Genomic DNA, 24464 nt, shown 5'->3' with positions numbered 1-24464 from the left:
AATTCCTGTATGGTACTTGGCAGCGAAAGAAAAATACCTCCACTTCACAGCTTGGAGATGTCTCTACCAATTGGGTATTGTCCTTGCGCTGTCTGTTATCCTGATGGATTGTAAAGAACCTGGCTTTTATTCATGTAAGAAGACATGACTGATTATTTTCCCAATCTGTATGTTAATGCAGAACACTTATCAATATATGAGTAGTCTATCTCATCGTTCACGGCACAAATCAGCAGCTTCCTTCTCGTATTTAAGAGACCATATAAAAGCAGGGGGCATTTCAATTATGTTCACAACAATGGTGTTTTTTATTGAATGATAACAGCCATCACTATTGTCATGATTGCTTGCCACAATCTAATGTAATCAGTTTGTAGCCTGTTCAGTGAACAGCTGGAAAAGGACTTGCTGACATATTGCGGATTAAATGTGTATTCCCTTACATTCCCACTGGTTGATAGACTGGTCAATTCCAAAAATAATTCACATAAAGAGGTGCTTGAGTTACACATAAGCAGATATTTAGCCCACACACAAATTTGTGTACAATCGTTACTGCACATAACATAATAACAGTTAGCTAAGTCAGTGCAGCTCAAACACATGAGTATTTTGTACATAAGTTACTTCACACAAAATAATTTCTTGCAAATAAATAACATGAAATTACACAAGATTGTAGTTAGCTTACACAACACAAAAGGGAATAAAATGTAACGATAATCCAGTCATATGTGCAGGTCTTCAGTTTTAACATGTACAACAGGTGTGTCATAGAGTATACTGAAACAATTCCCATGTCAATCTTTTATGAAAACTAAACAACTTATCTTTATAGACAATTACATGGATGAAATTATTGTAACATCTCAACCAAAATACACTTAATTTTACAAGCCAAGCAGAATAGCCAGACTTTGTCCATCCTGTTTGTCAATTTAAGCGTCATACAGTCACAATTAACAATGTAATTATTTACAATCATACAGTATCATTAGCATAAAAAGGTAACAATAACCAATGTCCCACTATGCGTTCTGTTAATCTATAATGTAATTTAACAATGCTGAAAAGATCAATATTTTTCACCTAAAGTTTACTTAAACTTTTTCATATTTCAAATTAGTTTTCATAAAATGTTAAATAAATTTGCTATGTTTTGAAGTAATTATTCATTATGCATATTTTACATGCATCTAATAATGAAGGTTTAAAAATAGCACAAGCATCATGAACGTGTATATCTATGTACAAACAATTATTTAAATGGTCCTCTCATTTCATACACAGCAAATGACAAATGATTAATTAAAGGACAATACTGAAACAAATATGTTAACAATATAACGTATTACATATTAGTTCAAATGTTCAAACAAAAACCCACAAATTGTATGAGTAAATAACAATATGAGTACACAAATTATTTGAATCTTTAACTACAAACATAATGTAGTATTGTAACATAACGCACGACCATGCTCTTATGCTGAACAACACATTGTCATTTTAATATTTATCACTAGTTACAACAACTTATACATACATGTACACGTTATTCTACTCTGAACACCAGGATGTCGTCGTCCGTTCCCACAATGATGGATGATGTGGTGCTGCTGTAGCAGACTGGCCGTTGGCTGCACATGCTATCAAACCTCCCTGTCACCAGAGTTGCCAGCTTTTTCTTCCCCTCCCTGTCCACCTGTACAATAGTGTAGGACCGGCCTCCACAGACAAGCACCTGGCCTGCAGGGGTCACATGTACTCCCCATGGCGTCCATAGTGCTGGGTCTGTAAATGTAGCCAGGAGTGTCCCATCCCTGGCAAGGGTGAGAAGCTTGTGCTCAATCCAGCAGGTGATGTACAGCCTGTCACCTGTGGGACTCACAGCACACTTGATTACTGCAAAACAGAGAAACATCAAGAAAGTGAACTATGTAAATATTAAATAATATTATACTGCCGTAATAGTGTAATACGCATATGTGCTATAAGTAGGCCTTTACACAACTTAAATATATGCATACATCCCAATAATTCAATAGTTGAGTGTGACAATAAACGTCAGTAGCAGTGCTATTGTGTAAAAGTTTGACATGTTGACATGCAACTGGTGAGTTTGAAATGAAGTGCAGCAAAATTTCACAGATGATAACAATTACACATACGTAATCAATTGCACAGTTCAATCAACACATGTATATAATGAATTATACAACAATAATAGATTTCCCACACATGTATACATGTGATAACAATGTACTGAACAGACATACCTTATACATGTGTAATGTTACGAGTGTAGTTGTGTTTGTAAAGTGTTAATAACAAAACAAATAATATTTCAAACAACAAATATTGACGCTTTTCTATCTACATTCTTACGGAACCAATTACAACAGCAAAATGTTTAAATGAATTATTATAATAAATACATACCTTTGAACACTTCTTAAATAAAACAACAATTGAAAGAGTACCTATTTTATACAATGATATGAAATGTTTCAATTAATAAAACATATTGTACATGTGCAGTAAGTAGATAGCAACAACAATGAACACCAGGTCAGAAAGTGTCTCTTTCCCAGGAATTCTGTTTCTATTTATAGACATGTCATGTAGTGACAGTCAAAATACTTCATTACTCATGTTTATAAATCAATAATAGTGCAAATCTCTCTGGCTATTGTAAAAATCAATGAACACATAGATTATACAAATTTTGAATTTATACTTTGTAATTCTTATTCCTAATGAATCCAACATGATTCTTACCTGTCAGATAAGATGAGCTATCCACATCTCCAAACAGTCTGCAGACCTGTTTTCCACTAAGTGAGTACATGTACAATGCATTACCAGAGCAGATAAACAGGTCACCACGGTGGTGGGCAATACCTCTAAAGTGATGTTGTAACTCAAACTTCCTCACTGGAGTAAGCTGACTCTGGGTGACTTTGATAAACTGGACCCAATACGTGTTATTATACTTCACAGCCACAGCAACCTCACTGGGTGTGATGAGGCACATGTCCTTGGGATAACAGGCCCAGTGACTCACCACCTGGTACTGGTGGTTCAGCAGCTTGACTTTATCATTCCCACAGTCTCCAACCAGGACATGTCCATCTGGGAAAACACATATGGCTCCAATATAGCATGTGCATGTATCACTTGGTATTCTCACATTGTGCCTAGTATTACTCTGGACATTAAACACCTTGCCTGACTTTCCCAGCAGAGTCAGTGCCTGCTGTATTATATGCTTACATTTTATGCTGGCTATAAGGCAGAGCACCTTATGATCTCCAATTTTCTCAACAATTTCATGGAATTGTGACAAGTCATTGTGAAGACTGGTGCATTTATGAATAGAACTTGTAACTGACCCTTTTATGCTTATAACTTCATTTTTTATCTCGTTAAGTTCCTTCACAGAAATATTATTAAAATCATTCAAGATAGAAAGAACAATCCTACACATTTCTTCTTTTAAACATTGCTCATTTTTGCCCGAGGTACCCACACAACTATTACCACACTCATCTATATGAGTATTTAAATTGCCACGCATTTGTTCTATCATGACTGCCCCATGTTCATTGTATGTGTTCTGCAATGACTGAATGCTGGCCTCCTGACTGATCTGTAGGTTTTTGATTTCTTCCAGGACAGTTTCAAGCTCCACTGACAGTCCCTTTAAGTCTGTGGGCTGTGTGTTGGTCAGCTCATTAATTGGAGTCACTTTACTGCACTGGCTGAAATGAACAATCAATACATGTACATACCAAGGAATAGTCAGTGATATTATGTCATGCTTCAAACAAGAATAAAGTGTTAAATAAAAACATACATGGACAATAAATTAACGCTTCTTGGGCTTTATATGGGGTATATATATTTGCACTTATCCATCCATCTGCGTGACTTATTTGTCGTATATAACTCAACATGTATTCCTGCAACTTTATAAGTACAGTATCCAGGCATGTGAGCTAATGCGCACCTCTATATTTTGTTTCTGTTGTTTTCATCATAATTGTAGTAATGTCTCCTATTTAGACAAAAATGACATTTTAAAATATGTGTAGAGTGTAAAATAAACAAGGGCTGTTTGTAAAACATGCATGCCCCCCAAATGGGCTGTCAGTTGTAGTGGCAGCCATTGAGTGAATACGTTTTCTGTCATTGTGACCTTGACCTTTGACCTAGTGACCTGAAAATCAATAGGGGTCATCTGCAAGTCATGGTCAATGTGCCTGTGAAGTTTCATGATCCTAGGCATAAGCGGTCTTGAGTTATCATCCGGAAACCATTTTACTATTTTGGGTCACCGTGACCTTGACCTTTGGCCTAGTGACCTCAAAATAAATAGGGGTCATCTGCGAGTCATGATCAATGTACCTATGAAGTTTCATGATCCTAGGCATACGTGTTCTTGAGTTATCATCCGGAAACCATCTGGTGGACGGACGGACATACGGACGCATGGACATACAGACGGACGAACATGTGCAAAACAAGATACCCCCTCTTCTTCGAAGGGGGGCATAATAGTATTGCTACTAGAAGACTAACACTTTACATAAATATTTATCATTGTGTTATTTTACCCACATGCATAGTTTGGTATGTCTTTTTTCAACATACCCAGAGTTATGGCCACTGTTTAGCAAATAAATCACATTTAAAATTGTGTTGTGAGTAACTCAAAGAGTACAGCTGATAAAGGGATGAACTATTCTTAAAGTATTACCCACCATGTGAAATTATGCACCTTGATATTTTTTTTTCAGTTTTTGTTTACATAAGAAAAGTGTGAAAGTCCCTTTCACCAAACGATAAATTTTTTGAATTGTGAGAATTGTTACTCAAATAGAGGGATACTTCTACAGTAACATATTAATTGCCAGGTTAACTTGTGCAACTCCATGTTTGTTCATAATTTTAAGACAATATATTTGTGCAGTTGTGGGACAAATTGGACTGTAGAGGTATCCATGTACTCAGAACAATGTTCTAGTTGTTTATACTTTTTTCAATTTTAATATTGTAAACCTTGACCACACTATCAATAATAACAAATGCAAGAAAAGAGGCATGACTTTTAGTTTATGTATATTCCCACACATTTTTAAATAAGCCATCGATAAAAGTCAATAAATTGTTCACAACCACCTGTCTTAAGTGGATTAAAAGTCAATGAATGAAAGCATTTAATAAAGGCAGTACTGTAATATATATGAAGAATGTCCAATTGTCCTACATGTACAATGTTTTATGATAATGAAAATCTGTTTAAAATATTGTTATGATTGGTATAACAGGTACTAAAACTGACTGCGACACCTTTATACGTGTAATTTCATGTTATAAGCTTCTGTGACTTTTGACCTATTGACCGAAACATGGATTTACCTCTTAATCTTCCTCCATGTAAACATAAAATATGTTGCATGGTTGTAGGTCAAAGTATTCCCTAGACATCATGTGGAAACAATTTGTCTACAGACCAATCTACAAACGGACCACAGGACAGATGCCAACCAAAATAACACGGCTTCTTAAAAGAGGGTCCTCTATTTCATAAAGTCTCAGCATGAACAATCTAGCCTGTGATGAGTGGCTTATGGCATGCAACCTCATGGTCTAAAGTTTCAGCATGAACAATCTAGCCTGTGATGAGTGGCTTATGACATGCAACCTCATGGTCTACTATAATGTCCCAATATGTTGTGTTGTTATTTTAACTATTGTCATTACTTTGCTTTAGTTGTTGTCACATGATCTATTTGTGGAAAAGAAAAGACGCCATTGTAAATTGTTTTAAAGAAGGATCTGAGAGATTGGTCTATTGTTTATTTATATGTGATATTGAAATACCATACAGTAGCAAGCCTAGTGGCAATGATGTTTTTTTTAAATTGGGATATATGAATAATAATTTTGTAATTTACTTTATACTACACAACATAACAAAAAATTATAACTTTTTTAAAAATTTGTGGAAAATATACTTTAATTGTATTCGCATTATTTGGAAAAAAAATGTTAAATGGCACCAAAGCAAGAGCCAATCGCTGTTCATAAGCTATTTTCACATTCAAAATGTTAATTTCCTAATGTTAATGAAATCCAAGATACAAAACATGTTTATGATTATTTTACACACATTTTTTTTACAGTATGAAAAGTGTACTTAATATTGAACACAGAGGACTGCACATTTTCAACAAATATACACTCATTTACTTTTCTAAATTATTCAATAAAAACAAAGGTTTAAGTATTGTTGTGTTGTTTTTTTCCTTAAAGTCACATAACATCCACCGCATGAAATGTTTGTAAAAAGTTTATGTATTTTAAATCACATTATAGTGTTAGTAAATGTAAAAAAAATAACCTGTTATTCTGTTTATCATACCTCAACGTCCCCGATTTTAAAGAAATAATGACAAAATCGCTAAAAAGCTGCAGTTTAAGCGGAAATGAAGATGACTTTTGTCATTTGACGAGTTAATAATGACGTCATGAGCACGGGCACTGTTCTATAGGGTTCTATTTAAATCCGCCTCAGGAAAAATAATAAACACACACTATTGCACTTTTCAACTATATTATACTTTTATTACACTATAGTTGTTTAAAGATTTCACAATATACTTTACTTTTCATATAAAGCATTAAAACAACTATTTTCTATTATTCTTAGTGCTGCTATAAAATATTTCCATGTCTATGCTGCTTTCTCTATAAAACCTAAAATTTAACTGAACTAAAACAAAGCTTATTCTAACAGCTATTTTAAATGTCAAAACATCTATTCAATTTGCTACAGGAAACAAGAGCATGGTGAAATTAATTCTCTATCAACAGAGTGATATTTAAAGTAAACAACAGTCAACACAATGTTGTTATTAATTTCATGGTTAAATGCTATCCATTAATTTCCCTGCAGAACATTCTCCCCTACCTTGATAAACTTTAGTTTATCAAAATGTCAAGTATACCAGATGTATGCTTACTGCTTATGCTAACTGTACTCTGTCAAATTTCAAAAGTATGCCATATACTATATTCTTTCAAAAGCTGTAAGTATAAGACTTATACTGTATTCTATCAAATGTTAACAGTATGACAAATTGTCGCATAATAGGTGTATTTCATGTATATTCCTTGTTCGGTGTAACAGAATACATAATATCTGTCTTCATGAAGAAATGCATAAATGGGCATCATATGTCGTCGTCAAATTAGACGAGAAAAATGCACCAAGTTATTGCCCATGGCTGGGTTCACTAATTAGTTATGTCTATGGTAAGCACATGCAGCACTGTTAATTTGGGTATATTTTCATGTTAAATGACAGGTGAACTTTCATATATGCAGTTAAACAAACGTGGTCTCGCTTAATTATTGGCATATATATGCACAAGATATGTCAGTCACACATAAAGCCATCCCGTATCAGGTAATTCAACTCATGTTAACGTCAATCATCCAGACAGCCGTCACCCAATTTATTTGTCCATTATTGTATAAATTGGCATCTGCGTTGTATGAAGGAGGTCCTGAGTTTGACAATCGAGTAGAGTAGTCACGCTTTCTTGACGTGGTGGCCATGTTGGCCACCGCGATGTAAAATTGTACTTCATGAACATTGGAAGCGTTGTGTTAGAAATTATTTAACAGAAATAAATCTCGATAAAAACAGAAATGAACTTTGGTTGTTACTGTGTGTTTTCCACGAACGATACATAATTACGTGACACAGTACATTTATGGTGCGCAGTGCCAGGATGAACCAGAAGTGCCACTCATTTTAACGACCAACAGGGAAAAAATCAACGCGACATGGAAAACGGAGTACAAACAACACTATACGGAATCACAGGCCAACGTGAAAAAACAACGCAACATGGAAAACGGTCAGTGTTTTCATAAATTATGGCAAACAGGGTATTATGTCAAATTTTATAAAGTAAGAAATAAAACGTAAAACAAAAGCTTCATGACAACGAACTTTTTCAGAATTGTTTTAAAGAATTTTACGAAGTTAAGTGTTTAAAGAAATAATTAATCATGTACGAAGAAATTATGCAAGTATCAAAATCATACAGTTTTTCATTGATCTGTAGTTTTTCTAAAATATCGGGAAATTAAGAATAAAATAAATGAAAAAGAAAGTAATTTAAATTTACAGAATTTTCTGAGTTATAGAAATAATGAAATTAGAGGCGAACAAATCATTGAGAATATTTAAAGAATTTTATATAAATTGTGTATGATTATAATATAGATTGTATACGAACGTGCGTTTTTTCGCACAAATCCATTTTAAATTGTTGGTATTTTTTGTAAAATTCCATTTAATTAAAACGTACAAGGAAATAATAATATCTTATAAAGTTTTGTTTATTATTTTAATAAAGAAACTTTGGCAGTGGTTTTATTTATTAATATAATAGAAAAAACTCGGAGATGATACACATATTCAAAAAATTTACCTAGAATTTTACATTTACGGAATTAAGAATTTAGGAATTTAGATTATTTAAGACAGTTTTGTTTATTATTTTAATAAAGAAAATAAGGCGGGTTTTGTTTATTAGAATGATAAAGAAAATAAAAGAGGACGAATAAATAAAATTATTGGAAAATTTAAAAATAGTTTCAGAATTGAAAAAGAAAGAAAATAGGAAATAAGAAAAATAATGTTGATTGCGAATATGAATAGGGCAGACACACACAAAAAAAATATTATGTAAATATGTATATACGTCATTGTGTTGATGCAAATATATGTAGGATATTGGTAATATTGAAGGTCTTGAGTAATTTTAAGTAAGAATTTAATGCGATCTGACGCGTATAGCGCAGTTAAAATATAACGATATGTACGTATTAAATTTCTAATATAATTGTTTAAGGGTTACAATTATATTTTATGAGCACGGCTGACTGATCAGCGTTCGGACATACCGAGCTCGAGGTTCTGATAACCTTAGCGTCCTCATGTGTTAGTGAATTTATCCCTGTGCCATCGAAGCAAATTACGCTATGGACAGAAGATGCGATGTCGCATAAGAATTATTTGAGTAGTTCGATTAGGAGCAAAGACCTGAATTTTGAAGTATACCGATACGTGTTCTAATATTATGAATGCATATATATAAAAGTCTGCCTTGTCATATTTGCGCATCTTTACAAGTGCACAGGTCAAACATGTCAATAAATCTATGCCCAACGGCAAAACTTTAGTAGTTAAGATGAGGTTTATGAAATCATGATATGAACAGGTACGTCTATCATTACCCATTACTCTAGGGCAATAAAGTGGCGCGCGCCTGTCAAAAATTTACTGGCTGCACGTGCGTAAAATGACAAAATACCAAATAGTCGAAATAGTAATGATATTATGCCTAAGGCGGTACGCAAGTCATATTAAGTAAATGGCTTGTCAGATGTCAAACTGTCATGTACTTATCCGAAGTATGTTTTGAGGAATTGACTAATATTTTTTCGTTGTAAAGAATTTATTGTTTTGAATAAGATATCACAGTAAGTTGTCATGACGATATTTAACAATAACTAAGGGGATATTTATAAATGTTTGCCATGATTTTGAACAACTGATACTTGTATCACCACGACGCAGATGAAAATATCGAGATTTGAAGACAACGCCGAAGAAGAGCCACTTCGCGAGACAACGCCTTCCACAACGAATAGAAGAAACAAACAACATAATTAGAATGGAACATCACGGCGTTTACTCTCAAAGTGAATACCTGGTTCTATCGCTAAAAGAAGACCAACGCCAGAAGATTTCGAAGGACAACAAGTGACGCAACACTGGACACAATACTTGTGACGTTAAACAATATAGAGTAGATGCAGCCGTTCAACTGTTTGACGTGCGTAGATAACGCATTTGGAATGATACTTCCGAGGCCTAAGACATCAAGGAGAACACTGCTATAGTTAATACCTCGTGAGCATTATGGCCAATAGAAGATCTTAATGTCCCAAGAGAAATGAAGACGCTGGAACCAAGAACAAAAGTACAATCAACAACAACAGAAACAACAATGCGATCACAAAGGTTTTAACAGACGTCACAATTATAAGCAATGCGGTACGCATCAACACCATATCCAGAGACAATATCACGATGGATTCAACAACAGAAACAACGACGTGATGACGGCTGGTTCAGCGACAAAAACAACAGAAACCACGATGACATATCCAGCCTCGATGTGAACCTTGATACGCAGATGAGTGCAACCGACCACGTGCGATTTGCCTACACAGCTTGGCGATAGATAGAGCTTCATCACGACAGCAATGGTACATCACCCATGAATCAACATAGACAGAAAACAACAAACCAAGACATCTACTTGACAGCAACAGGTACATATTCAACCCGGGCAATACCTACTTCGAATGGACAGCACAGGAGGTCACTAGTCAAACAACGCCTGTAGTGTTACGTGGACAATCGACCAACGTCATTTAACATTGATACATGATATTGTAAGACACTTGTCATTCAGGATTTGATCTTTCTAAAGATTTTAAATCATAAAATATAAAATCTTTCATTAATGAAAATGAGGTGTGTCGCATAATTGGTGTATTTCATGTATATTCCTTGTTCGGTGTAACTGAATACATAATATCTGTCTTCATGAAGAAATGCATAAATGGGCATCATATGTCGTCGTCAAATTAGACGAGAAAAATGCACCAAGTTATTGCCCATGGCTGGGTTCACTAATTAGTTATGTCTATGGTAAGCACATGCAGCACTGTTAATTTGGGTATATTTTCATGTTAAATGACAGGTGAACTTTCATATATGCAGTTAAACAAACGTGGTCTCGCTTAATTATTGGCATATATATGCACAAGATATGTCAGTCACACATAAAGCCATCCCGTATCAGGTAATTTAACTCATGTTAAAGTCAATCATCCAGACAGCCGTCACCCAATTTATTTGTCCATTATTGTATAAATTGGCATCTGCGTTGTATGAAGGGGGTCCTGAGTTTGACAATCGAGTAGAGTAGTCACGCTTTCTTGACGTGGTGGCCATGTTGGCCACCGCGATGTAAAATTGTACTTCATGAACATTGGAAGCGTTGTGTTAGAAATTATTTAACAGAAATAAATCTCGATAAAAACAGAAATGAACTTTGGTTGTTACTGTGTGTTTTCCATGAACGATACATAATTACGTGACAAAATCTTCTGTACTATTTGCTTATCTAGATTCAGTGGAAGCGTTACTATTACTATACTAACTATAATTTACTGTAATATCAGACTACAATACAAACGAGACACTTTAATCTCCAAATACTCAACTACACACAATCGCATTATTTTTATAAACAAAACTATAACATTTCGCATGCCTATATATGATAAAAATTTGTAATAAAAGCAACATATAATATACATTCTCTATCATCAAAATGTCATACAATGTATAGTATACTAAGATGTAATTACAAGACATCAAGCAAAATTTCAAGCTCTTCAGTTTCACAAAATGTTCACTATGTTTGTCTTCCCAAAAATAGGATATACAGTTATTATTATGCACTCTGAGTCAAATTGCAAATCTGTATATAAAACTTTTTACACCTATCAGTATTAACTGTGGTTGCTTTGTGGATTATTATGCCACTTAACATAACAACCAACATACAACTAGCTTATTTACACTTGCGCTTGGTTTTGAAGCTGAGTTTATGCTCTAATCTTCTTCCTCTGGCACAATTAAACAAAGTCTTGTAATTGATCTCTTCAAAACTGACTGTCCAATACGAACACTGACAGCGCGAACATGACCATCAGCTCCTGGGAAAATCTCCACTATTCTACCAAGCGGCCATCGACCTCTAGGCTGCTCAGGATCGACAACAAGAACAACGTCTCCCATCCTAAAGTCTCTGTTTTGTTGAAACCACTTCTTTCTGCCAGCAAGCATTGGCAGAAACTCTTGCAACCAACGTTTCCAGAAGTGTTTCACGAGTTCTTGTACACGTCTCCAGCGTTTAATTGGGCTATAATCTATGTTGTCAACTGAGTCTGGAGCAAATTGACCTCCAACTTGTCCAAACAGGAAATGGTTAGGAATAAGCGGTGTGCAATCATCAACATTTGCAGACTGGTACGTTAGTGGACGAGAATTAATCAAACTTTCAGCACCAGTACAAGCTGTGATGAGCTCTTCATCAGATATATCAGCTGAGGTCAAGATTGCTGATATTGCTCGTTTTGCTGATTTAATCATTATTTCATGTACGCCACCCCAGTGTGGCGCCGCAGGAGTGTTGAAAAACCACTGTATTCCTCGGTTAGCAGCACTTTCTTTGATTTTGTCTTTGTCTACATTCTGCACTAGTTCTCTTAGTTCTTTATCTGCCCCAACAAAGTTAGTGCCATTGTCAGAATACACTGAAACTGGTAAACCTCTCCTATTCACCATTCTGTAGAATGCATTCAAGAAAGCATTTGTGTCGAGACCAAAGGCTATTCTAGGTGCACTGCCCGTGTTGATAAGCATGTAAATAGACAGAGGTATCTCTTTGCTCGTCTTGTTCCCCTTCCCTGGATTGTAATGTAAGGACCACCAAAGTCTACTGCGACATTACTAAATGCACGCATGGTTACTTTTGTTCTCACTTTAGGTAAAGGTGCCATGATTTTATCCTTTGGATGGCCTTTCCTTCGTTTGCATTCAGAACACTTGTTTTCCCAGTCTCTTATTTGTTTTCTAGCAGCTACAATCCAGTATTTCACTGACAGATCAGAGAGTGTTTGGTTTGTTCCGCTATGATTGTTCTTTTCATGGGCATCTTTCACAATTAACTCTGTAACTGGACTCTTCCTGGGTAGTAACACAGGATATTTAGTGTCATATGGAAGAAAGTCAGAGTACTTTAGTCTACTGTCACTTCTTATCACCCCGTCGGTGTCTAATCTTGGATTCAGTTTGATCAGTTTGCTGGAAATTCCTACTTTCTGATTCTTACTTAGTTTATCATACTCTTCTGCAAAATATCTTCTCTGTGTCTCTTTGATCATTTCAGTCTTGCTTTCTTCAATTTCGACCACATTCAATGGCCCACTGACTCGATCTTCTTTCTTCATTTGCAGTTTTCAACAAATCTAATGACCCATGCTCGAATTCTAACAAGTTTTGTCCAATTTGAATATCTTTCCGGGCTAAGTCTACACTCTTCTTGTGACACAAAAAATGTACGCAAATATGTTCGTGCTGTTTTTTTCGCATTTCAAGTTTTCCATCATTACCCACATCAATTTTGCTCTTTGGCCATTCGTTTTCACTTTCCCTTAGAAAGCTGGGGCCTTCCCACCAATTGTTCGCAACAGCAAGACTGTTAACAGGTAAACCTCTTGACACATAGTCTGCTGGGTTTTCGTTTGTAGGAACATATCTCCATTGACTTGGATTTGTTACTCTGCGAATTTCACCAATTCTGTTTGCAACAAATGTTTTGAATTGTCTGCTGTTATTTCGTATCCAATATATGACATTCATGCTGTCCGAACATAATGTTACTTGTTTGATTTCTATTTCAAGAGTTTTGCAAATCCTTGATGTCAGTTTTAAACCAAGTGTTGCTGCAAGTAGTTCAAGTCTTGGGATACTAGTAGATTCTATGGGAGCAACACGACTTTTTGCAGCTACAAAGCGTACAGTCACATCGTCATTTTCATACTCACATCTCAAATATGTTACTGCTCCATATGCAATTGATGACGCATCTACAAATGTATGAATTGACATTGACTTCAGCTGTGTTTCATTATTTTCGTTTTTGAGACAACGTGGAATCTTGATCTTATCTAAATGTTTAAGCTCTTCGAACCACCTTTCAAAATTCAACTTCTCTGCTTCTCTCACGTTTTCATCCCAGTCAACCCCACTTAACCAGATGTCTTGCATGATTTGTTTCCCTCGTACTACATATGGCGCTAAAAAACCTAAAGGATCAAATATCCTACAAACAGTCTTTAATACATTTCTCTTTGTGATTTCATCTGGCATTGTCATTTCGTCACCGACTTTGAATATAAATTCATCATGTTTTGCTTGCCAGGATATTCCAAGAGTTTTAGTTGTTGGCAGATTTCCTGTTCCTAAATCTATTTCTGCTGCTCTATCTTTTTCTGGTATTGTTTCTAACACTTCTAGTGAATTTGAAATCCACTTTCTAGCATGCATATCAGCTTTCTGCCACAGCTCTCTCAATTGTCTACATAGTTCTATTCCCTCTGTCACGTTTTTCGTAGAATCCATGCTATCGTCCATGTAAGTAGACTTCAGAATTGTCTCAGCCGCCATCGGATATATGTCGGCATGGAGCACAGCATTATGTTGAGATACATACTGGGCTAGATATGGTGATGAGTTAACTCCGAACACTAAACGTGTGAATTCAAATGTTTCGATGGGGCTTTCTGGTGATTCTCTCCATATGAATCTTTGGTATTTTTGATCCTCACTTGCTAGGCCAACTTTCAAATACATCTCCGCTATGTCACAGACAACTGCGATCTGATTTCTTCTGAACCTTAGCAACACATCAAACAGTTCTCTTTGCAATTTTGGACCTGTACTTAGGTACTCATTCAAACTTGTGCCTTCATGTTTAGATGATGCATCAAACACAATGCGAACTTTTGTTGTTTCCTTTTCTGGCTTCACTACAGCAAAATGTGGCAAATACCATCCTTTTTCATTGTCTTTTCTTTCAACCTTCTTAATAAAGCCATTCTCTTCATATTTTCTTATAATGTCATTATACTCCTGTTTCAATTCAGGAGATTTCTTCAATTTTTCTCAGTACCATATAGTCTGTTTAAGGCACTACTATAGTTGTCAGGTAATGTTTCTTTATCTGATTTCCATGGCAATGGAACTATGTATCTATTGTCTTTGTGTTCAATACTGTTTTCTATTTTAACCTGCACTTTCTTGTCTTCTAGTGACATTTGGTTACATTCCGTTTCACTTTCAACTTCCCAAAACTGTTTCAATGAAGTCTCCAAGGTATTATTAGCATGAAACACAAACATGCTAGTGCTATCATGATTATTCTCTCTATTTATTGGCCCAACACATGTCCATCCAAGTGGTGTCAATCTAGCCTCTGGTTCACCATCACCACCTACTATCTCTCCAAGTGACCTATGAAGGTGCGCATAGTCAAGACCTATCAGTAAATCTATCTTCTTCTTTCTACCAGTACTTGGGAATGGTATGTCTTTAAGATGTGGCCACTGCTCTTTCATTATTTGCCAATTCACTGTTTGAAGTTTTCCAGTTACATTTCTTGCTGTTTGTGCTTCCATTGAAAGTTCATATTTTCTATTTAAGCTCTGGAGTTTGAACATAACATTCATAGTGCTGAATCTATCTGATTTTCCATTCATCACACTTACTTCAATAGTTTTTCTTTCTCCTTGGAGTTGTAATTCACATGCAACATCTTCATTAAGATAAGACGTTGTACTCCCGTCATCTAAAAATGCATTGATGACTAATTCACGATTGCCTGCTGATACTACTACCGGAATGGTTCTCAGAGCAATACTTGATCTATTATGGGCACTATATGTCTTCGAGACATCTTCTTGTGGTACTGGGTGAAATGCTTTAGCATTAACATTCAAAACATCTCTATGTAATAGTCTGTTGTGTGTCTTTGTGCAACTATTTATTCCACACTGTCCCTTTAATCTACATTCTTTCCCCATATGATTACCTTTAAGGCATCTGAGGCAAAGTCCAGCATCTTTTGCTTGTTTCCATCATTCTTCTACATTCATAGTCTTGAATTTCATGCATTCCCATGCATTGTGATTTTCTCTGCAAATTTGACATTTAACAGATTGTTTTTGCCTTGCGTCTGTTTTTAGGAAGAAGGTCTTTTGGGATTTCATTCGCGGGTTTTCTTGGTGTTTCAAACCATAAATAGTCTCATTTGCATGAACTGCATATTCCGTCTCTTCATTCACAAACGTTCTCAATGTTTCAACAGAGTCTGGTAATGATTTGTCATGGAGTGTTCTCATATAGCGTGTTAACATGGTTTGTGGCAGTTTCTTTAACAAACGGTGGTATAACGATCTTCCTTCAAGATCATGAAGATGGTTTACTTCCTTTAAGTTAATAACTGCAATGTCAAGTAAATCAGCGAATTTTTCAAGTTCTTTAGGTGATTTATTCTTTAAAGGCTGGAAATTCTCTAACTTATCTAAGAATTGGTTCACTACTCTTTTGGTACCACCATATTTCCTGTCAAGCCTTTCCTTTGCAGCATTATATGCCTCTTTCGAATGTCCCAGATTTTTAATAGAATGTAGCGCTTCGCCCCCTAGGTACTGGCGTAATTGCAGAAGTTTGTACTGTGGGGTACTTGGCGATTCGTCAATACATGCTTGAAAAGCTGCCTTCCATGCAGGGTACTTTGTTTTGTCAGCAGTTAACAAGGGAATCTTTACTCTTTGAAGTTGTTTCCACATGTCTTTTCCTAATGCGGAATCTGATTTACTGCCGTCTTCATGGTTTGATTCATGATCTTGGTCAGACTTAGAGCTTACTTTGTGGTCAGACTCGGAGCTTACTTTGTTGTCAGACTTGGAGCTTACTTTGTGGTCAGACTTGGAGCTTACTGTAAAAACTTCATCATATAAACTCACGAGTTCATCATACTGTTTTTCAAAAATGTCAATTTCATTCAAAGTACTTGCCAATTCTGTTGAATCTTTCACCACTAAGGCTAGGTCTTGAACACTTTGCACTGCCATGTCCATAGCCTCTTCAACCTTGTCAAGTGACTCTTTCACAAGATCTTTATTTGGCGTATCATCGCTTAAAATGTCTTTCACTTTATTACGCGCCCTGGTGAATGCTGCTTTACATCGTGATTTCTTCACTTTTAATTCTACTAAATTCTCCTGAGGGGCCTCTTGAGGGGTTTCTTCATCTTCTTTGTCATCCATTGTGAGATGTAGAAATAGGCAAACCTCGCTCTGCTACCAAATTGTTCTATAGGGTTCTATTTAAATCCGCCTCAGGAAAAATAATAAACACACACTATTGCACTTTTCAACTATATTATACTTTTATTACACTATAGTTGTTTAAAGATTTCACAATATACTTTACTTTTCATATAAAGCATTAAAACAACTATTTTCTATTATTCTTAGTGCTGCTATAAAATATTTCCATGTCTATGCTGCTTTCTCTATAAAACCTAAAATTTAACTGAACTAAAACAAAGCTTATTCTAACAGCTATTTTAAATGTCAAAACATCTATTCAATTTGCTACAGGAAACAAGAGCATGGTGAAATTAATTCTCTATCAACAGAGTGATATTTAAAGTAAACAACAGTCAACACAATGTTGTTATTAATTTCATGGTTAAATGCTATCCATTAATTTCCCTGCAGAACAGGCACACTTAATATTTGCAAAAAATGTGGGGGGTTTTCTGTTTGTGTTGCACTTTATGTTTAAAAAATATGACATCTTGGTATCAAATTGTTTTTTTTGCTGAAACTGATCTATTTTACTAAAAATGATTACTTTATAGCTGATTACGAGTAATATGACCATCCTCCACACATGACTGATATAAGAACTTCCTGTTGACCGTGATATAAATAGAGAATATATGACTGGTGACTTTTGATATCACATGATATCAAAAGTCACCAACCAGTTATTCTATTTATTATGCCACATTTAAGTAAATATGAAAATATTAACAAAACAAACAAAAATAAACAACCGCTTAATCTCATTGATGTATGGTAGTAAAATATGCAAATTAGTAGCAGCCTGATTCCATCCGCTAGCGTCTATGCATATTTACACATAAAAAATAGTTCGCAAGTGAGCAACAAACAATAAAATTTAAACACTCATAATTTAACTAAATAAAAAAATTGAAGCGAGAATTCGATACTTAAAATTACAATTTCTGCACTAAAAGCGCATTACCAATATTCTTTATAATAACACATTCGACATGTACATGTACTTCCAAGTACACACCAACCGCTATTTCAAAGCGAATGTGTAGAGTGAAAATCTCAAACAATAAAGACAATAACTAAATGGAACGGGATTTTAACATAGTGCGCTAATTGGAAGTGTTCAGAGTGATTTATTTTTCAACTTGTCCATCTCCGTAGTATACGTTTAGTAGTGAGATGTTAACGGTTTCGCTGGGAAGTCAAAGTGGGTGGGGAACGCAACTGCTTGTGGATTTTGAACTTTCTAAGGAAGCTGCTTTTGTGCAATATTCAGAGATTTTACAAGCTGTGTGTTTGGAGTTGGAGATATATATTGCTGAGATTAATGATGTGTATGTTATTGTGTCCAATGATATGCATGATATCAGTGGGAGAGCATCCTGAATCCCACATAGTCTGTGCAACCATATGTTTCCTGGTCGAGTGGTTGGTAAGTTTCATCTTTATACATACACATTACACATGCTTCATTATTTTTGCTATTTTTGACACCCATTTTCATTCTGATGAACCAACAGTCAGTGCCAGTAGTCCTACTGTCATTGGTCTGTGTGCTTGTTGAAAAAGAATGGGTTGTTTAGCTCCGAAAAGCAATGGGGCTATTTTTTGGATAAAATTTCTGGCAGTGGGCTTTTCTCATCTTTGAGCAGCTACCTTTGCCCCCTCATTTTGTGAAAAAATTTGTCGCACACTGTTCATATTGTGAAAAAATGAGTCGTTCACTGTTCACAGTTGTGAAAAATGGGTGGTGACTATTCAACATTGTGAAAACATGAGTCGCGCATTGTTTACAAGTCAGAAAATGTCAGTCGCAAACTATTGAAAATTGTGAAAAATTGAGTAACGCAATGTTGAGTATTGTGAAAAATGAGTCGCGCAATGTTGAAAATTGTGAAAAATTAGCCGCTCAATCTTGAAAATTGTGGAAAAATAAGTTGCACACTGTTCAAAATTGTGAACAAATTAGGTAAATTGTGACTGTTCAAAATTGAGAAAAAAATAAGTTGCACATTGTTCAAATTTGTAAAAATATGTGTCTCAAACTGTTCAAAATTGTGAAAAAAATTAATTGCTATAAACTGTTAAAAAATGTGTAAAAAAATAGTCGCTTACTTTTTAAATATTGAACATTTGCATCGCAAATTCATCAAATTTGTGCAAAAAAGCCATTTGCTAATGAAGAAAAAGCCCCTAGCCTATTATAAAAGGTTTTCAGTTTAAAGACATTCTTAACTATTATTTATCGGCCATTTCATATGCCTATATTATCATTTTTTTGATAATGATATTGTGTTCCTGTCTAAATTGTAATTTGTTCAAGTTGTGCTATAAAAATGTTATTTTAATAATCTCTATTTTGATATTTTGTCTCATGTTGGGTTTGTTAGATTTTATTACACAATATAGTTTTTTTAAATTTTATTTGCAAAAAGTTGCAACCACACCTTTTGATGGGTCACGATCATTCTCCCAAGTTCTTGGCAAAACAGTTCTAGCCTTATCAGATTAACCGGTCTCAGCCTTTCTCTGCCACTCAAAGAATTCAAGATATAACCCCCCCCCCTCGCTGCATTCCGGCAGAGCTTCAAATCAACCCATCTAATTACTTTTTTTGGAAAGGTGAAACTTTTTTTAACAAATTTATTATTGAGTAAAGTGTTTTTATGTTATTGTTTTATCTTTGAATGTTATAGATCTTATTTCAAATAAATGGTCTAATAATATTTTATAATTTTTAGATTTAGATTTTTATTTTTTAAGTAGTTGTGCAATGATTGCAGCCGGTAAGGGACTTATATTTTTCTTTAACACATTCAAATAACACTATTACATCCCCGTCATGCAAAAATTGGTCTTATAGCATATTTGGCCAGCGTAGCTCAAGATTTCGTGATATCTCCTGAGTATCCTCTACATAATGCATATCCTGAAAATACTGCTGGACTGGAGATACACTGGCAGCATATTGCATAAGACCCATTTGTACATGACACTGTTATTTACAAATCTGTGCATCTTGTAAATGGAACATCAAACCACAATACTTTCTAATAGAAAATTGAAGTCACACTGTGTTATTAATAGCAAAATGGCAAATGTCAGTTGCCTATTCTGGATTACAAGAAAGATTTTCAAACAGACTGAGTGCGTAAATGTACGTCACGTATGTGTGGCTAGACAATTCAATGATTTCAGATCTAGCATGCAAACCATATTATTTTGGTAATTGAAAGACAAATGCAAGACAAACAACATTTACCAATATATTTTAGGTTTTCAATAATTTATTTCCATAAAATTCATGGGATCTTTATTTGATATCTTAAAAAGCAATATTGTATTATCAAAATGAGGTATTTATTAATAGTACAGTCCATCTTCCCCTGACAATTTACTGACCAAGCATGGACCCTGAACGTATTGCAGACAAAATTTATGTAATGCCTAACTGTAACTGGGCCAAAATGAATATGAAAAGAGAAGTCAGCATTTCCCTACTCTGTGAGTGTTTCATCTGATACTACAGACGTGGTTATGTTGCCAATGTTCTGGGGGGGGGGGGGGGGGTTCTGTTCAAATTAGCCAATGGAATGAATGGAGTGTATTCATTCGGGTTTGTTGGCGTTATGTAAAGGTCATTTAAGGTAAAAGCTGGGCTTTTAAAAGATGTTGAATGAATTTATGTTTGGATATTACCCACTACTGTTAAGGCTATGACATATATGCTCACTGGGTGTAAAGTAAATCATATGCACTAATGACAAGGTCATGACCTTGACCTTTGACCTAGTGACCTGAAAAATTAATAGGGGTCATCTGCAAGTCATGATCAATGTTCCTATGAAGTGTCATAATCCTAGGCATAAGCGTTCTTGAGTTATCATCAGGAAATCATTTTACTATTTTGGGTCACCTTGACCTTTGACCTAGTGTCCTCAAAATCAATAGGGGTCATTTGCAAGTCATGATCAATGTACCTCTGAAGTTTCATGATTCTAGGCCTAAGCGTTCTTGAGTTATCATCCGGAAACCATCTGGTGGACGGACAATACGGACGGATATACGGACAGACATGTGCAAAACAATATACCCCCTCTTCTTCGAAGGGGGGCATAACAATATATAGGGCTCTTAAACCAGGCAATCACTTTTTCTAGGTAATCAAAGTAATCTAGGTAATCATAAGTAGTTTTTTGACAGCTTTATTTCTTATTGCAGCTGGATAGAGATTTATTTAATATTGGAAACAAAACACCAGACAAAAATTCTAGTACACATAAAGGTAGTCTTGTCTAAAAGGCTTGTGAGAATTGCTCATGCAGTGTGACTGGTCTGACAGTGATTGTAGAGCTCATAATTTGTGTTGAATGCACTTTGTTTTACAAGTTAAAACAATACAATCATACATCAAACATGAGCTCTACTTTGGACAAAGAACCCAGTGTATAATGTAAATCTATTCTATAATAACGCCAAGCTTTTCTAGTACACATAAAGGTAGTCTTGTCTAAAAGGCTTGTGAGAATTGCTCATGCAGTGTGACTGGTCTGACAGTGATTGTAGAGCTCATAATTTGTGTTGAATGCACTTTGTTTTACAAGTTAAAACAATACAATCATACATCAAACATGAGCTCTACTTTGGACAAAGAACCCAGTGTATAATGTAAATCTATTCTATAATAACGCCAAGCTAATAAAGACCTCCCATACCTGAGCATTTAATATATACTTAAATTTAGTTCTGTACTGTTTACTTAAATTTAGTTCTGTACTGTTTGAGTTAAAACACACCTTCAAACTTCTTGTTTTTCTGATGCATGGTTATTAAGGACACAGGTTATAAATGCCATCACAGGAAATATTAAACTCCCATGAATAAGAAGTTCAGGAAATTTCTTAATTAAACAGTATTTCTGTGAAAACAAATAACAAGTCCAGAAAAGACACAATTTCAAATTAATTTCATAAGTCATTTCAAAAAATTTGAAAGAAAGTGTAGTCGTAAAATTTCATTGTATTTGATTCTTTTCACAGAAAAATCAGGAAAAAATGTGTTTGCTAAAATACAATAAATCAAAATTGCAAACTTGACAATACTTAATTCTCATTAACATTGTGACATGATATAGTTCATTGATTTCTAAACACATTTATGTGCCAAAGTATTTCAGAAAAACCTGTGATCATTGAAGGCACACTTTGTGCAGCACAACTGACTGTGGTCATCACATAACATTTCAATTTTGTCATCCTTGTGCGCTTGACACTTCAATAGAAATTCCTCCACCTGTTTCGAAACTGGCCATTCTTTCATGTCATTCCTTCCATAAGCTGAATGTTTTTTAAACCACTTATCATGCAACTGAATACATTTCCCACAATAAAGTTTCAAACATGTTTTGCAGTAAAAATCTGCATTTGCTTGCTCTTTGCATGACGAACAAATAAAATCCTTAACCTCATCAGAGCCTTTGGCATGAGAAGATGTAGACAAGTCCGCCATTTTGAAAATTGACATTTTAAGCAAACAAAACATTCAGGAAAATTCTTAATTTCACAGTATCTCTGTGAATACGTATAACTAGTTCAGAAAAGACATAATTTAAATCTTTTATTAAAAAGTCAATCACAAAATATGTACTGAACAAAAATCCAGTTAAACCTAAAATGGTTAAGCCATCAAGTATTTTGAACTGAACAGAAACCAAATAAACTGTCAAATGACAATCAATTCTAAGCAGTAAACAGTGTTACTATGTTAACTGTACTGGGACTATTGGGTCACGTGGGTCTTCATTTCGGTGGCAAAGAAGATACCGAATTGGAAATTAGATCATGTTTAACAGATAGATAGGCCAGACTAAATGCAGTGAATTTGAATGCATATTGATTAATGGACAGAAATTTAACAATGTATAAGGCATGTATTTAGTGAAGGCCATCATCACAAATATTGTTCAATATTTTCTAACATGAAAACGTTCTCTGATTACATCACAAATATTGTTCAATGTTTTCTAACATTAACAGGTTCTCTAGTTTTTGTGTGCAAACTAATATTATGATACCAGATCATGTGACCTTGCCCTTAAACTTTATATGTTTATTACTTTCCACCTAAGAAATCACTAAACCTTGTGACACTGTCCTTTGACATGTTGACCTAAACATTAACAAGCGTATTCAGGTTTTCACTTATAACCAACATACCAATTTGCAAGATTGTACACCAATGCATTCACCAGATATAAGCAGAACAAAAATAGTCTACATACCAACCTACAGACCAACCCATGATGGGCATGTGCACAGCATTAATGTATACAAACCAATTATTCGAAGGGAAACATAAGCTCCATTGGTCATTTTCGGCTCGGGTACTAATAAAATTTACCTCGGATACTCCTTAGTATACTAAAATGTACCCCGGGTACAGAAACCATACTGAAACGTAACCTAACGCTAAATTGGTTTTTGTCGGCTTTTTTCAAATTAATTATATTCATATTTATGTCAATATGCTGTAAAATGACCTTTATATTATCGAAACTCCTGCTCAAAAAGCATTTTGACGACATTGGATTTTAGGCGGGAATGCATCTCAGGTACAGTCTCAATTGACCGGATACGTGTTAGTATATTTTCGGTACGCGGAGTACATTTAAGTATTATTAAGAATACCCATGCAGGGAACATGTACATGTAAGTAGTATCCGAGCTGACAATGACAAATCAAGCAAAACTTAAGAACATATATAGGAACTTTACAACATTGATTTTAAAAGTTTTGTAAGATTTAAATTTAAATTAAAGTAATTCAAGAATGCCAATATCAAAACTACTATTTCACACAAATCTGACATGCAAAGTGCACAAAAAGTAAGAAAAATAATATGTTTATAAATTTCCAATGCTTATTGGAATGGTTTTAATAAACCATGCATTGGCTAATTTGTTTAAATATCAAATTGAAAATTCATCAGCTTAAAGGATACATAATACAAATAAATGGTTGTGTATATTTGAGCATGTCTATTTCACACAAAGGAATTTTCTTTAAGGAGAATCTCATTTGCTGAGCTATTTAAAATTTTGTGCAGAATATTGATAAGTTTTAAAACATCAAAAAAACTTTTTAAATTGTTTAAGAACTAAATGATTACAGTAGCTTAAAGGGGTATAACAACAATATTTTCCACTTACCATAAAAATTATTTAAGCAATACATATTCTCTATTTTCAAGCAGACATTCATAAAGGAACATTGTTATATTTATTTATTTTTTTAAACAAGAGGGCAAAGAATGGCATTGATCGCTCACCTGTGTAATGGGGCATTGCCAAATTTTACCCCAG

At 34.7% G+C, this 24464-nt stretch overlaps 1 protein-coding gene across 1 annotated transcript; it reads right to left on the bottom strand.

Moving 5' to 3' along the window:
* Positions 1-1555: 1555 nt before the first annotated feature.
* Positions 1556-22699, bottom strand: LOC127865502 (uncharacterized). Its single transcript, XM_052405355.1, has 3 exons — positions 22286-22699; positions 2782-3764; positions 1556-1905 (listed from the first exon to the last, which is right to left on the bottom strand). The coding sequence occupies exons 1-3, from the start codon at positions 22642-22644 to the stop codon at positions 1556-1558; spliced, it is 1692 nt and encodes a 563-aa protein (XP_052261315.1). The 5' UTR covers positions 22645-22699.
* Positions 22700-24464: the final 1765 nt, after the last annotated feature.

This window comes from Dreissena polymorpha, chromosome 1 (genome assembly GCF_020536995.1).
Source record: "Dreissena polymorpha isolate Duluth1 chromosome 1, UMN_Dpol_1.0, whole genome shotgun sequence".
NCBI lineage: Eukaryota > Metazoa > Mollusca > Bivalvia > Myida > Dreissenidae > Dreissena > Dreissena polymorpha.
This window is presented reverse-complemented; position numbering and strand designations above follow the sequence as displayed.

Coding starts and splice junctions, on each gene's coding strand:
- LOC127865502 (XM_052405355.1), bottom strand. CDS start 22,644: ATGTTTTGTTTGCTTAAAATGTCAATTTTCAAAATGGCGGACTTGTCT. Junction 3,765..22,285: donor TGTGCCTTCAATGATCACAG/GTTTTTCTGAAA, acceptor TGTTCATTTCAG/CCAGTGCAGTAAAGTGACTC. Junction 1,906..2,781: donor TAGCTCATCTTATCTGACAG/GTAAGAATCATG, acceptor TCTGTTTTGCAG/TAATCAAGTGTGCTGTGAGT.